Source organism: Cladophialophora bantiana, assembly GCF_000835475.1.
Source record: "Cladophialophora bantiana CBS 173.52 unplaced genomic scaffold supercont1.10, whole genome shotgun sequence".
NCBI lineage: Eukaryota > Fungi > Ascomycota > Eurotiomycetes > Chaetothyriales > Herpotrichiellaceae > Cladophialophora > Cladophialophora bantiana.
In genome coordinates this window covers 787,944-802,186 of record NW_015971584.1, presented here as the reverse complement: position 1 = coordinate 802,186, position 14,243 = coordinate 787,944, and the positions used below count along the sequence as shown (strand labels likewise).

Sequence of the window (14,243 nt, the reverse complement as noted above, 5' to 3'; positions counted from 1 at the left end):
CTTTCCTTTCTCGATGGCCTTTTAGTTAGGTCGACGAAGGCAAGTTCCGTGGGAAGGAAGTCGGCTGGCAGCTAATCCGGACGGGTTGTTCCCAACGCCTGCTGGTCCTGGAACATGTTGCGCTTCGTCCTAAGGTGAAGCCTAGGTCCGTCCTAGTGTCGGTTAGTCGAGGACAAGTATCAAGCTTCCAGCCTGCTACTGCAGGGCCGAAGTCGTGCTTACCAGGGCTACCCCGTTACCCCAATTTCAGGGTCTCACACACGAGAGAGTCGCGTGCTAAAGGTTATGATTCTGTCTGTGCATTGGCACATGGATAATGGACTTCGGGACTGATGAAAACATCAGTCCACTTGCTCCATTATTGATCGCCAAACAAGAGAATCCAAGATAGCCGTGCTTTTGGTATGTGGACGGGCTCCACAGCCACTACTAGTATTGGTCTATATTGGTATAGACCGGAAGTCGGGCCTTCTTAGCGTCGAGCCGCTACGGCGATTCGTCAGTGGGGATATACAACCCGACCGTTAGCGTCAAATCCCCCCACTTTGCCCAGTTTCGCAGGTGAACCGAGCAGAACCGAGGCAGACCGTTGTTTTGGTGCTTCATTTCACTCGCTATCCTCCCTTGCCCTCCTCGCCTCCCTGTATCTTGCATACAAATTCAGGCACTTCAGACGTTGCAGGTGGAGCTTGGGGTTTGGGTGTGCTGATCTTTGCCGATCCCGGCAAATTCTGTTGAAACTAGCCGCAAATCGTGCCCAGCGCGACGTTGGGTATTTCCTGCTGTTGCTTCACGTGGAATACTCGCTCTTTATCTGTTGATGTCCCGCCCCCATTCAAAGCACTGACCAGCTCAGGGAGACGGTTTCTTAGGGCCTAGCCCTGGCAATTCAGCCGAGTCAGGCACGGGGTAAGTAATTTACAGAGTACCGGAAATTAACCATGTTTTCCCATTTAAGTACGCGGTGCTCGTACTAGGTGCACATGGCCTTAACATGGCTGCTGCACGAGCTTGCTAGCGCTCCGAACAACGGGCAAGGACACTCCTTGAAGACTGACCGGCTCCCTCGGCGAGCGTCGCCTCGGTGCCTTTGCAAATGAGAAAAACGTCTGTGCGGGATTCTAATCTACCACAATGCGATACCGCGAGCCGCACTTCCGTGGTCTGAGGGCCATGCCTTCTTTCCTTTGCAATGAAGTTGGACGCTAGGCCAAACTGCGAGATTGACCCCTGGGATGCCACGTGGGCCAAGCTGCTCTAGAAGACCTCTATTTCTTCTTTAATATTCGTCCATTTCCCTGTCTTTTGAGGTCTTCGAATTGGACCAGGGATCTTCTGGTATCTTTCCTTCTTTGGCAATGCTTCTCGTATCCAGCTGCCTCGTGGCAGCCCTCGCACTATCCGTCAATGCACAGTCTAACGCGACTGATGCAGGCGACCCTGCAGCCTACATTGTATCGACTAACTCGACCGATGCAATCGAGCCTCCAGACTTCAATGTTACTCAAGCGCTAGTGGACATGGGAGTCAACGTGTCCGCACTTCCTGTTGACCAACTTGTTGAACGCTCGTCTAACTTTGCTTGTCAACTTGCCGTAAGTGGACGAAGACTCCAATGTCGAGCATTGGCTAACACACGTCGACCAGTGCGGCTCTTTGGAGCTCCTCTACGGTGGCAGTAAAGTCGAGTTCAGCAATGACGCTGGATACGACACGTTCACGTCGGGCTACTGGTCTCTGATCCAAGAGAATGTGAACCCCTACTGCATTTTCAAAGCGCCTGACAAAAACGCCATCTCAGTTGTGGTCCTGCTGTCTCGGTTGACGAGCTGCCCTTTTGCGGTCAAAAGTGGCGGCCATGCAGCATTCCAAGGTGCTTCCAACATCGAAGGCGGTATCACTGTCTCCCTAGCCGCTCTCAACTCTATCAAGGTTTCCAGTGACAAGAAGACTGTCGCAATCGGACCGGGCAACACCTGGAATTCAGTGTACACAGCGCTCCAGCCATACAACATTGCAGTGATTGGCGGACGCGTCGCACCGATCGGAGTCGGAGGTCTGACGACTGGAGGTGGAATATCCTTCTTTTCTTCTCTCTATGGATGGGCGTGCGATAACGTTGCCTCGTACGACGTTGTTCTTGCCTCAGGAGCCCAGGTTACCGCTTCGCCAACCTCATTTCCCGACCTGTATTGGGCTCTTCGCGGTGGTGGCAACAACTTCGGTATTGTCGTTAACTTCAATCTTAATGCCATCAGCCTGCCCGGAGGCCAAATGTGGGGCGGCGACCGTGCCTACCTGGAAGATCAATTCCCTGGCCTTGCTGCGGCTTTTGCCGGTGTTGTGGAGGATTCCCCGAACGACGGCAATGCAGGCCAATGGGTTGCCTGGCTGGAGAACAATGGGACCAAGCTCGCTGCTACAGAGCTCTACTACGCCCAACCGAATGGTGGAAGTGCCGCAATCTGGAACAATTATAACGCCCTCACTGCTGTCTCAGACACGACGCAAAACCGAGTGTTAGCAGCTTACACCCAAGAGTTGGCGCAATCGAACCCCTACGGTCTGCGTGAAACATACTATGGCTTGACTGTCAAAGCTGACGAATCCCTGGCGGTGCTCGCAAAGGATATCTTCTATCAGGCACTACCCGCTACGGCAAATGTGGCTGGCGCAAATCCAGTTCTCATCTATCAGGGCATCACGCTGCCGATGATCGAAGCCATGCAGAAGAACGGTGGCAACCCTCTGGGTATTTCTGTTTCCGACGGACCACTCTATCTGATTCACATCGCTTGCTGGTGGGACAACGCGTCTGATGACGCCACCATCTACGCTTTCATCACGAATGTGTTGAACCAGATCAAGGCTGCGGCAACTGCGATCGGAAAGCAGAACGACTACATCTACATGAACTACGGTGGCGTGTATGAGGACGTGATCAAAAGTTACGGCTCGACCAACAAGGCGAAACTCAAGAGCATTGCTCAGAAATACGACCCCCAGCAGGTCTTCCAGATCCTGCAGCCAGGTTATTTCAAGCTTGATCGGGCCCCGGTTGTGGACTCGAGTTACTTCTCGGGATAGTAGACAGTCATGCTACTCGACAAGCTTCATCTTGAGAACCCTATTGGCAGGTTGAGAAGCTGATCGTCGATTCTCACCCATGGCAGGTTTCGGGAGGTGCCTGCTATACTCCTAGTCCAATTGTATGTTTGCATATAAAATGACCAGGGAACGCTCTCAGATAGGACATAGAATACTCAATACTTAATACATGCATGTAACAAACCTAACTAGCATGACACTTTGTAAGATGTTGACCGCCAAAGCCCCTTGTTTTACCATATTTCTACAGAGTTTGGTCAGTCAACTTGGTAGGGTAGGTACCTCGGCATGCCAGGTGCCAACACCCTCAAATCGGCGTCTTTGACGGGTTTTCCCCACATCCCCAGAATTGTGGGAGGCGGAATACTGGGGACAGCAATCTACAAGACGCACCGAGGTCCAGGCGAGAGGAGGAGTTCAAAAGGACGACGCTACTGTATGCCGATCTCCTCGTGAAAGAGATGGAGCAGCTTGGAATAGCCGAGCTTTGTTGGTACTTGCGCGCGGTATAAAGACCACAGCAATACCCTAAAAGTGCTGGCTCCAGGAACAATGTGAAGCGATCCTAAGAGGTACAAGATGTCGACAAATATTCTGGCTCTCTTTTTGGTTTGCCTAGTTGGCTGTGCACAGGTAGCACGCACGCAGTCGTCTGGATCATCGTGCGCTGCGCAAGGTGCTACAGAATGGAGTTTGGAGGTACGAGGCATCTCACCCCGTTCATGCCGCCCAGTATAGAGCAAGCACATTGACATGATCAATCACAGTATGGCATCCCGCTCCTCGCCTACGAGAAAGCGGTTGGAAGCCTGTTCAAAGCAGGTATAGGAGCAAATCGACTCATTGCAAGTTCTACATTAGCCACTCCTCAGTCAACAGCCGTGGTCAAGCCTAACAGGGACACGCTCTATGCCAGTGTCTGGTACGATCTGTCTCAGCAGGACCTGGTGGTGGATGTTCCACAAGTTGACAACCGTTATTTTGCTGTTTCATTCTACACGCCGTATGTCAAGGGTTCGTCCTCATTATCGTTATTCCGGCTGATCATGTCCTCTCAGATATGGGGACAATTACATGAATTTGGGTCCCGTCGGCGGCAATCCCACCGGCGACTATCTTCTGACACTGGCGCCTTCTAGCAGTGTCATGGGGACTTTGTCGACATCTAGCAGCAGCGGTGGCTATATGGGTACTGTGTACTCGCCCACTACTTTTGGTGTTATTCTGTTTCGAGTCCTCCTCAGGAATGCAGCCAGCGACTTATCTGCCGTGAACGAAATCATAAAAGGCTACAACATCACCGTGGTATCCCGTAATGGGTCGGCGGTTGGCCCTGCGCTCGACATGGCCATGTTCACAAACTTGCCAAACTCGACGGCGCAGAGCGTCATGGAGCTGAACGCACGTTTCGAGCCTGTGTCTCCTTACAATGCCACCGGGGACAAGTCTCCTCCCACCACATCCAACTTCACCCAGGCCGGCATTTCAGGGGCCGCGTACACTGCACCGAACTGTGTCAACATGACCTCAGCTTGGACGGCGGCCCAGACGGCCGTACAGACGTTCCCTCTCGCCAATGGGAGCGTGCTGAACATGGGCAATGGGTGGACTATCAACAACCCGGAATACTCGGGTCTATATGGCACCAACATCGTGGCTCGCGCCTTTATTGCGCAGTTCGGTTATTTAATGCTTCAGCCTGACCAAGCCATTTATCCCTCCTTCTCCGGAAATCTCAGCCTGATGGCCAACGAGTCTTACATTCTACGCTTCTCCGGCAGACCACCCCTGACGAAGCTCGGGTTTTGGAGCGCCACCATGTACAATGTCGCCGGCTATTTTGTGGAGAATCCCATTAATAGATATTCTCTAGGCGACCGCGACAACATAACTTACCCAGATGGCTCTCCTGTGTACGGACCAGGCAGTGATTCCACTGTGGACAAGCCGTTTGACATCCTTGTCCAGGCCGACCAGCCACCGAGCAATTGGACATCCAACTGGCTGCCTTCCCCTGCGGAGCCGGGTCCTTTCGTCCTCCTGCTTCGCTGGTACGTGCCTGAGCTGGGGCTCTCGAATGGAAGCTACGTCTACCCTCTGATAACCAAGGGAGGTGCCATTACCGGGGACGTTGAGTCGCAGTCCTCGCCATCTCCAGCCATCCCATCATCGTCTGCGGAGCCTACGTCTGGGTCTGGGTCTGGAACAGCTTCTGTTAGCACCTCCGCAGCCTCAACGGCCAGCCCATCTTCAAGTTCCGCGTCCTCGGCTGCAGCGCAGAGACTGAATCCTCTGGCAACACGTCCTGGTTCGAATGGGATGATGCAGCAAGTCTTGATGCTCCTGGTCGGAATGGGATATCTTGGTCTGCTGCTTTGATACGGAACAAGGACAATTGAACCAGTGACGTGCTTTTCTGTCAAGCTCCGGAGGTAATGGTTGGTAGGAATCATGGTACAGGCAAGCTCCTTCAGATTTTAGAGTCTTGAAGCCCAGAATGGATGAATCACATCTACCGTTCCCTTTCAGGATCGTAACCTACACTTTGCGCACTGGACAGTGACTGCAAGTCTCTGCCGTGCATAACAGGAGCAAAGATCAGCCAACCGGCGACAGACCCCGAGAAGGATCGCTGACACACTGTCCCCTCAGACACCCGACCCAGTCTTGTGGCTCGGCCCATCGCACCGCGAATGGTGGGTGGGTACAGCGAGAATCTTCAATCTGGTCGTGATTTTCTGCAACGGCATGCAGTGTACACGTTCTCACGGCATCTTCGAAGTAGAACTGGTTGACAGAATCTGCATTCTCCTCTTCTCATCGTGATGTTCTACTTGAAGTCTCGTATGAAGAGCAGGGAAGGCAAAAGGTCCCTTTCCCCTTCCGCATGTGAATGGTTGAAGGCCCGTGACTTTCTGCGCCTTTGGGAATGCCCTTCATACACTGAACAGGCAAGCGGTCTTTCTTGCTCAGGAGAGTGCCTCGAAGCGGTACAACTCTATCGTCGGTGCGGTGTTGTCAACGCACAGTAACATGCCCCTCGCTGAATCCTGATGACGGAGCAAAGTGAGATGGAAGGTGACTGAGTCCGGGTAGACCTGCTGAAGCGGTACTGAGTAACCCCACGATGAGCTCTGCCACGCGTCTCTCGACGCCCCAGGATGCCGCGGTGGGGAGGTGGCGGCGACAGTCCGAAGGTATCCCGCAGGATCACCGGGTTTTGTTCGCTGCCTAAGGGCTTGTATTCATCGCAGTCCGCCTCTGGAGATAACACGGCGCCCCGGAGCCACAGCCTGGACTGTTCCGAGACCCGTCTCTCAACAGATGGAAGGAGGAATTGTACAAGGGAGTGCTGGAAGCTGGATGTCAATGAAGAGGGAGTTTGTGGTGGGCATCCACTTGCACCACGTGTTGCCAAGCTTTGTAATGACAAAAGACAGACAGACAAAGCCTTGGCGGCTCGGCGGCCACAACATCACACAAGTACGAGGTAGCGAGGCCACCCAACTCGCAGTTTCTATTCATGTCGTCCAATTGAGCAGTGGATGAGGTTGTGCAAACTTCCCTCTCATCGTTGTCCGCGTGCTACAAGCCCTGGCTCTCATGGGTACTAACTTAAGCTTAACCCTAGCCTCACCGGCCCGAGGCCCCCTTCAGCCCCTTTCGCTGGTAACGAGATCTGAGACGTCGACGACCCCCAAAGCCTATCTACGGCCAATCACCAACCATCACCCTATCGTCCGCTCGTCATCTCGAATAGCTTCTGACTGTTTATATTTGATATCCGCTTCATGAAAGATACGTGTCATTCCCATCATCATGGTCGAGTCTATCTCTATCTCCAGCTTCCCTAATCAGACACGAGCTTGGGTCCCCAGCCTGGTGGCGCAAGGCCCTTATCGACCTTCTTCGGTGTGATGCATTTTCTTTTTTTGCATATTATTGCTTCGATCCCCCAAACTGCTTCGCTTCTCTGTCACATCTTTCGAGGCTCGTTGTGACGCGGTGCACGTGGAACTGAGGCCTTCTACATGTATACCGGGTTCCTGACGTTACATTCCACGTTTGCAAGAAAATGGACGAGGTGAAAAGAGAGAAATCACCCGAAACCCCGGAGGGACCTCTCACCTCTGGTGAACAGCAGATTGTGATCTCCTTGGAAGGAGAGATTGTCAATGCCTCCGGTCATGTCGATCAGCTGGATCGCCAGTATGGACTGTTGAGCATCTGCGGTCTCGCATTGACGGTCGACAATGCTTGGGTCGCCCTGGGGACATCGCTCGCAGTCTCTATCTACAACGGGGGCGCGCCCGGGGTGATTTGGGAATTGTGGATTGCCGCATTCTACTACAGCTTTATCAACGCGTCCATTGCCGAACTTGCTTCCTCGGTGCCTTCTTCCGGAGGCGTGTACCACTGGGCCACCATCACTGCCGGACCCAGATGGGGCCGTCCTGTGGGTTTCTTCGCCGGCTCTTTGAACTATTTCGGCTGGCTGTTTGACCTGGCGTCCATCGCGTACATCATGTCGGAGCTGTGCGTCCAAATGTACTTTTTGTACCATCCCGACTACGTCATCCAGCCTTGGAATCTCTTCGTTGGCTTGGTTTGCATCATAATCCTGTGCCTGACCGTCACCATCTTTTTCAACAGCAGCCTGGCTTACCTCCAACACTTTGGGCTGTTCATAGTCACGGTGGGCGGCATCATCACCATCATTGTCCTCGCCGGGATGCCGAGCTCGCATGCGTCCAACAGGTTCGTCTGGACAGACTTCCAGAACAACACTGGATGGAGTGGCGGGGTCGCTTTCTTGACTGGTGTTCTCAACGGGGCTTTCACCATTGGAACGCCCGACGCTGTGACGCACATGGCTGAGGAACTTCCTAATCCAAAACGCGACTTACCAAAGGCCATCTTTGTTCAGCTCGGGCTCGGATTCCTCTACGCCTGGTGCTTCGCTATTGCCTTGTTCTACGGCGTCAACGACCTCGCCGCGGTCCAGAATAGCAACGGCTCATTCCCACTCGCCCAGGCTTACTCGCAAGCGACGGGCAGCCGCGCAGCAACATTCGGCCTGCTTTTCATCATCTTCTTGTCACTCATCCCTTGCTTGATCGGGACCTTTTTGACCGTTGGACGAACGTGGTGGGCCCTTGCTCGCGACAACGCAACACCCTTCGCGGGCTTCTTCTCCCACGTGAACGAGAGGCTCAGCTGCCCAATCGAAGCCACCCTCTTGACTGGATTGTTGACCATCGGTCTTTGCGCCATCACCCTGGGCAGCGCGACTGCCTTCACCGACTTGGCTGGCTCCTTTGTCGTTCTCAGCAGCGCCTCATACGCCGTAACCATCCTGCCAAACATGCTTACGCGGAGGAAGTACATGCCTGTCGGTCCCTTCACTTTGGGCAAGTTGGGCTACCTCATCAACGGCCTCGCCGTCTTGTTCATCATCTTCTTCGACACCTTTTTCTGCTTTCCGGTGAGTTGTTTTGTCTAGACCCACACCCTCATTTCCCCCTTTGCTCCTCCCACTTATGCTAAAGTTAACTCATTCATTCTTAATTCCTAGTATGCTCTCCCCACCACTGTGGACACTATGAACTATAATTCCGTCATCCTTGTCGGAGTCGTCGTGCTCACGACCTTTTGGTGGTTCGTCCACGCCGTCCGCAAGTACGAGGGACCTAATGTGGGCAAGATGATCCAAGCAAATATAATGGAGGCACGCCGAGCGTCAAAGGTATAGATAGGGAGGGGAGGGGAAACCAAGCCTCGAGGTAGAAATAGAGACTTCGGTCGTGTCTTGAAAATCTTTCCTCTTTCTTCCAGAACAAGAGCCGGTGCCTCTGTGAGGTGTGTGCGACTCGCTTATCCCGCAGATGCTGGGACATTGTAATCATAGTAATAATCGTCGAGGACTAGGAACCCGCAGGCACTTGGCACTTTGCATCTAGCGAGTGGCATTTGCATCTGTTGTGCACGGATGAGCACGGGCTGGAGTCAAACTATGTAGTGTTGATTTGACTCATATGTCGTCAAGCCCTCTCTCTGCCTCTGGCACCCCGTGTGTGGAGGCGGTTGCTCGACGACGTGTTGGATCCCTCCCAGCTTCCGCCCGCCTGCGACGGACACCCTAGAGACCTGTGAAAGAAGCAAATCTCGAAAAAGACTCGAAGAAGCGGGTGCATTTCTTCCCCTTCTATTGTATGATGAATGATATTACGTGGAGTGTTGGACGGACGGGATGTTAAACACATACACATGCAGAGGTGGAAACAGCGACGGGGTCTCCTCCTATATACTACATATGTACTCGGAAGGGGCCAGAATGTGCATCCATTGGCGACCTGACATGATTTCGCGGTGCGTGCGTTTCAGTATGTATCCCAGGATTCCGAAATGGGCAGAAACCCGGTTTTCCGGCCCCTTTATCAAAATGCAGACTTTTCGTCAGGCGGACCACGAGGTTCATCGGGGTTGAGAGTTTCCACGTCCTTGGTCCCGACCACAACAACGGTCCCGTCTTCTACCTCTGTCGGAAAGGGGAAAGCCAGACATAGCAAGTAGTATGTGATACTAGAGACGGCGGATTTGTTCTTAGCAGCTGTAGATCCGCGTGCTGGGAGGAGGAAAATAACTTACGATGCAATGACCAGTCCATCGAGCCAGCCGAGCGTGTAGAATTCCAAAATGCCCTTGTCCATTTTGATGTTGGAGTTGATATTGTAGATCAGACCTGGCAGGAGCGGAACCACGCCGACCAACCACGCTGTCAGGGCGCGGAAGTTGCAGCCTTTCCAGTACCAATAGAGCCCGCCCTGTCTGTACAGGTGGTATATATTGTATGGTCTAGCTTTCCGGATGATGAGGTAGTCGCACAGGATGACTAGGAGGACGAGTCAGAGATATATCTGTGGAGGACGCAAGAACCGACGCAGTGGGATGTGGTGTGGCTTACTTCCAACCAACGGGCCCAGGAATATCGAGTACCCTCCGACAAAGTTGAAAAAGCGAGAAGCTCTAGCCTGAATGACCCAAGGGTTCATTGCAAACCCGAGAATAGCGCAAAGCACCTGCCCGCGTCTATCGCCGTCAGTTGCTGAGACCGGATGGCCCCGCCTGGAAGCCGGGTGCTGGATGGCTTACCGAACGTTCATATACCGTGGGAAGATTCCCGCGATGTCATGAGCAAAGGGAATACTGTTTCCAGTGATATCTAAAAGAGTGTCAGTGTGAAGAACAGAGGCTCGATAGAACGTCGAAGGACCCACTTGTTGCAATGGTCGCAAATGCGAAGAGCAAGCCGGCAAAGAATTTTGCGGTTCGGTTGTTCCAGAGAAGAATGATCGTCAACGGATTCCAGAGAACCTGGCCGTAAACGACTTGGGCTGTGGCGGCCATGAGTGCTTGGGAAAAGTGTCAGTCGAGCGAAGTACCATCCGAACATATTCCTCACCTCCCAGCAACTCAACTAGCAGAAGTTAGTCCCAATTTTGTTCGCGGCACTCCATCGACTTACTCATTGTGATGCATATCGGCAGTGCAAATGCCTGTGCAATAGCTGAGCTCCGAGGATTTTTGGCATAGCGTGTGATGTCCGCCATGTTGACCGCGAAGGCTGGCATCGCAATTAGCAAGAATCTCCCACACGAGGCGGTCATACATACTGGCATTGCCTCCGATGGTGGCCAGGATTGTTGAGCAAAAGACGTATCCAATCGACCATCCGCTGGTGATCTTGTTGGGAATAGAAAACAAAGGCCCAACGCCATGGCCTGCGGTCAGTGCCCACGTGAACAGCGCCACATAGAAGAATGGCATGATTGCAATCTTGACCGCGAATAGCCAGCGCAGTGAGGACATAGGCACGAAGAGCAAGGGGAAAGAGGCAATCCAGAACAGAGCGAAGCAAAGCAGGTCCGGGGCCGTGATGTCCGCACTTTTGGGAAGGCTGTCCAAGTGCCAGTGGGCAAAGGACGGCCAGATGGCCTCAAGCATGCATCGAACAGCATTGCCACCGAGAGTCGCTTGAACGCCATAAAGGATGACGCAGAAAATACCGCGGATGATCTGCCAACGTCAGTCAGGAACTCGCACAAGTTTGGACTTAATTACCATTGCCCAGTATGCGCCTATCATGCCATACGACCTGGAGTGTTCTCAGCGTCCGCTTCAGGAGAGAACTGTTCCCACTTACGCTCGAGCAATGACCGGGAATGGGACTGAATACTGTAAGATGATTAGCGAGGGCCATGTTGGGTTCGCGAACCGCTATACCTTGCTTCCAAGCCAACCCACAATGCACACAGGCCCAGTAACGAGAATATTTCCGATCAAGCAAGCCACCATTGCCAGACCTGGATTCAACCCCAGCGCGACAGCACTGGAAGGCACTTGCATTTGTGCGGGATTGAAACCTTCAGCAATCCAGAAGCCCCCAACACTGAGCAAGAGTGTTTAGCTCTTCGGTCACCAAGTTACAAGCAGCGGAAACAGCAGGACTTACTGCCACCATTCCCATGTTTTCTTCTCTTCAGGCACCGGGTCGAGATCCTTGTTACTCCATCGTGCCGCGTCTGGCTCTGAGGTGAAGGCCCCCGCACGGGGGTATAGCACGATGTGCTTTTCGTAGAATCGGCGAAGCTTGCCCATTGGAGACGAACAAGATACTCGAGGCTGCGCTTTGCGTGATGATATAGTGTTGACAGCTGCTTCAATTGTATCTGCAGGGACGGATCCCCGTACAGCAAAAGCTCCACCACGTGGGAGTCGAATTCCTCATAAATAGATGTGATGTATACTGTAGAATTGCAAACAACGTCCAACACCTCACGCAAGGCTATCATCCCCGGCCAGATCTAGACTTTGGTGGAATCAGCTGCAAGCGGGCTTATCATTCGAAGCCCGCGGGCTCCCCGCGATAACGGGATTCGATGACTTGACCAACCACGTCCGAGACAGACATATTGCCAAAGCTGTGCACAAGTCGTGGAGGTACTGCTCTGGACAGTGCTCTTGCTTTCCACGCCTCGAAAATCGCGTAGAAGCGAGCGTCACGGACGATGCTGAGGAGAGTGCTGATAATAAATCCGAACGGATCGAGTGCGGTTACTCAATTGATTAAATCGGGTATCGACCGCCACCTGGATCCAGAAGTATGCACCTTGCTGCGAAGCAGTGCAGATGGAAGCTGAACGCATTTTAGACACTGAGCACATATTGGACGTGCCCTGGCGGGCCTCCGGTTTTGCAATGCCACGATATCGACCAAAACGCAGACACATGTTTTCAGCTACTGCTCGATACCACCGAAGACTATGATGGCTTTTTGTTGGCGTGCTATGCAGATCACCCACTTGTCACGTTATTGCGAGTTCGAGTCGACCCAAAACCGATCGTGGGCATCTTTGAAGCCAGCATATACGCCGCTCTCAGTGGTCTCCAGCCCGCTAAGCGCTTTGCAATCCTGACAACCGGAGAAGCATACGAGAAGCAACTCCAAGAGGGTGTGGTACGCTTACTTGGCAAATCTCGAGCGGATTCTTGTTTTGCTGGGGTGGTTTCAACAGGCGTGGACATACTTGACTTCGCCAAAAACTCGCAAGGAATAGTAGAAGCGAAGATAAAAGCAGGGGTGAAGAAGCTACTCGGCAAGTCTGAGATTGCAGCTATTTGCATAGGTGGTGTGATTTTGTTTGGCATGGAATCTCTGGTTAGAGAAGCATGCCTGGAAGAGCTCGAAAGTGAAGCTGGTCGAGAGATAATCGTGATAGACCAGTTAGAGGCAGGTGCTGTTATGGTGCGATATGCCGTTCACAAGAAGTAATTGGATATGTTCGGCTGACTGTGAGACTATCGAGCCTGGTCAAATTCGAGCATAAACAAGATTATCGACCTTTGGAAGATCCGGTTGGAGACCTCCAGCCACTCCATCATCGAGCGCCACGCTGTTCCTGACATAGGGGAATGTTGTGTGCCAATGCAGCGCGATGTCTTTTCGGGTCGTAATCCAAACATCGGGGTGTTGTTGAACATATCGGACAAAAGACTGCACCGCGGCAAATCTACCAGGTTTGCCGCTAATCCTGCAATGCAAGCCGATCGTCATCATCTTTGGTCGACCTTCGAGCCCTTCAGCATAGAGGACGTCAAAGGAACTCTTCAGGTACTCCAAGAAAGCACTTGAAGAGCCCCATGTACCTGGGGCGATCTGATATTTCAGATCATTGTTGTCGTAGCTGTAAGGGAGCATCAACATGCCCTTGGGTCGATTCGCATTATTCTCCGCAGGCACATCAGCCCAGTAGGGGAGGTCGTCTGAAAAGCAATCCGCTTCGTACAGTAAGGGCGCGCCAAGCTCCTCGTGGACTTCGTGTATCAAGGCTTTGGAATGAGGCGAACAACGTCCGACAAACCATCCCGAAGGATATGTTCCGGTTGTGGTTTTCAAGCATTGCATTTGGCGCAACATGTACTGTTTCTCTTCTTCTGGGCTCATGTTGTGATAAGGAATCCAGCGGTAACCGTGGCTAGCGATCTCATGGCCACCTTCCACTAGGCTTCGGGCGAGTGGTGTGTTCTTTTCAAGAGCTTGGCCGACAGCGTTGATGGTGGTTCGGATATTGTTCTTCTCGAACATGTTCAGAAGACGCCAAACTCCTACACGAGCCCCGTAGTCATAGTCGCTTTCGATCTTAGGATCCCTGGATCCAACGCGCGGTGCAACATGAGCCTGTTCCCACAGGACGCTCTCAGTCTGCCCGTCGCCATTCAATAGTGATCTCTCGGCGCCTTCTTCATAATTGATGACAAAAGAGACAGCAATCTTGGCATCATTCGGCCAGCGCGGATGTATAGAGTCTCTTCCGTAGCCCACAAGATCTCTCTTGAAGTCGTACTTTGTTCCTTGTAGAGGGTCGACGTTAAGAGCATCAAGGCTGATAGCGACGTGGTCTACAGTTTGCAAAGCCATGACAAAGCAGTGCCCAAGGTGAAGTCTTTGGGCCTTATAGGGAAATTTGAGCGATACGCATAAATTGATCTAAGTTTTGAGGTCGGCAGAGGGGTTGATAGAAGAGTACTTCCAAGGCACGTGACACGGGCTCTGCTCGGCGAGCCCGTGGCCTTCG

At 52.7% G+C, this 14,243-nt stretch overlaps 6 protein-coding genes across 6 annotated transcripts; 4 read left to right on the top strand and 2 right to left on the bottom strand.

Annotated features, from left to right (window-relative positions):
- Positions 1-1,358: 1,358 nt before the first annotated feature.
- Positions 1,359-3,087, top strand: Z519_07193 (uncharacterized protein; the record flags this gene model as incomplete). The annotated part of the gene is made up of 2 exons (XM_016764928.1): positions 1,359-1,595; positions 1,648-3,087. The coding sequence occupies 2 exons, from the start codon at positions 1,359-1,361 to the stop codon at positions 3,085-3,087; spliced, it is 1,677 nt and encodes a 558-aa protein (XP_016618878.1).
- A 600-nt stretch (positions 3,088-3,687) lies between these two features.
- On the top strand, positions 3,688-5,487 carry Z519_07192 (uncharacterized protein; the record flags this gene model as incomplete). Its single annotated transcript, XM_016764927.1, has 3 exons — positions 3,688-3,807; positions 3,876-4,111; positions 4,167-5,487. 3 exons carry the CDS (start codon positions 3,688-3,690, stop codon positions 5,485-5,487), a joined length of 1,677 nt encoding a protein of 558 aa, XP_016618877.1.
- Positions 5,488-7,183: 1,696 nt separating this feature from the next.
- Z519_07191 (uncharacterized protein) lies at positions 7,184-8,860 on the top strand (the record flags this gene model as incomplete). The annotated part of the gene is made up of 2 exons (XM_016764926.1): positions 7,184-8,593; positions 8,684-8,860. The coding sequence occupies 2 exons, from the start codon at positions 7,184-7,186 to the stop codon at positions 8,858-8,860; spliced, it is 1,587 nt and encodes a 528-aa protein (XP_016618876.1).
- Positions 8,861-9,545: 685 nt separating this feature from the next.
- Positions 9,546-11,766, bottom strand: Z519_07190 (uncharacterized protein; the record flags this gene model as incomplete). The annotated part of the gene is made up of 11 exons (XM_016764925.1): positions 9,546-9,690; positions 9,757-10,000; positions 10,073-10,197; positions 10,261-10,330; positions 10,386-10,520; positions 10,634-10,732; positions 10,782-11,184; positions 11,230-11,263; positions 11,312-11,343; positions 11,392-11,557; positions 11,621-11,766. 11 exons carry the CDS (start codon positions 11,764-11,766, stop codon positions 9,546-9,548), a joined length of 1,599 nt encoding a protein of 532 aa, XP_016618875.1.
- Positions 11,767-12,176: 410 nt separating this feature from the next.
- Positions 12,177-12,940, top strand: Z519_07189 (uncharacterized protein; the record flags this gene model as incomplete). The annotated part of the gene is made up of 2 exons (XM_016764924.1): positions 12,177-12,269; positions 12,320-12,940. 2 exons carry the CDS (start codon positions 12,177-12,179, stop codon positions 12,938-12,940), a joined length of 714 nt encoding a protein of 237 aa, XP_016618874.1.
- Positions 12,941-12,979: 39 nt separating this feature from the next.
- Z519_07188 (uncharacterized protein) lies at positions 12,980-14,086 on the bottom strand (the record flags this gene model as incomplete). Its single annotated transcript, XM_016764923.1, has 1 exon — positions 12,980-14,086. One exon carries the CDS (start codon positions 14,084-14,086, stop codon positions 12,980-12,982), a length of 1,107 nt encoding a protein of 368 aa, XP_016618873.1.
- Positions 14,087-14,243: the final 157 nt, after the last annotated feature.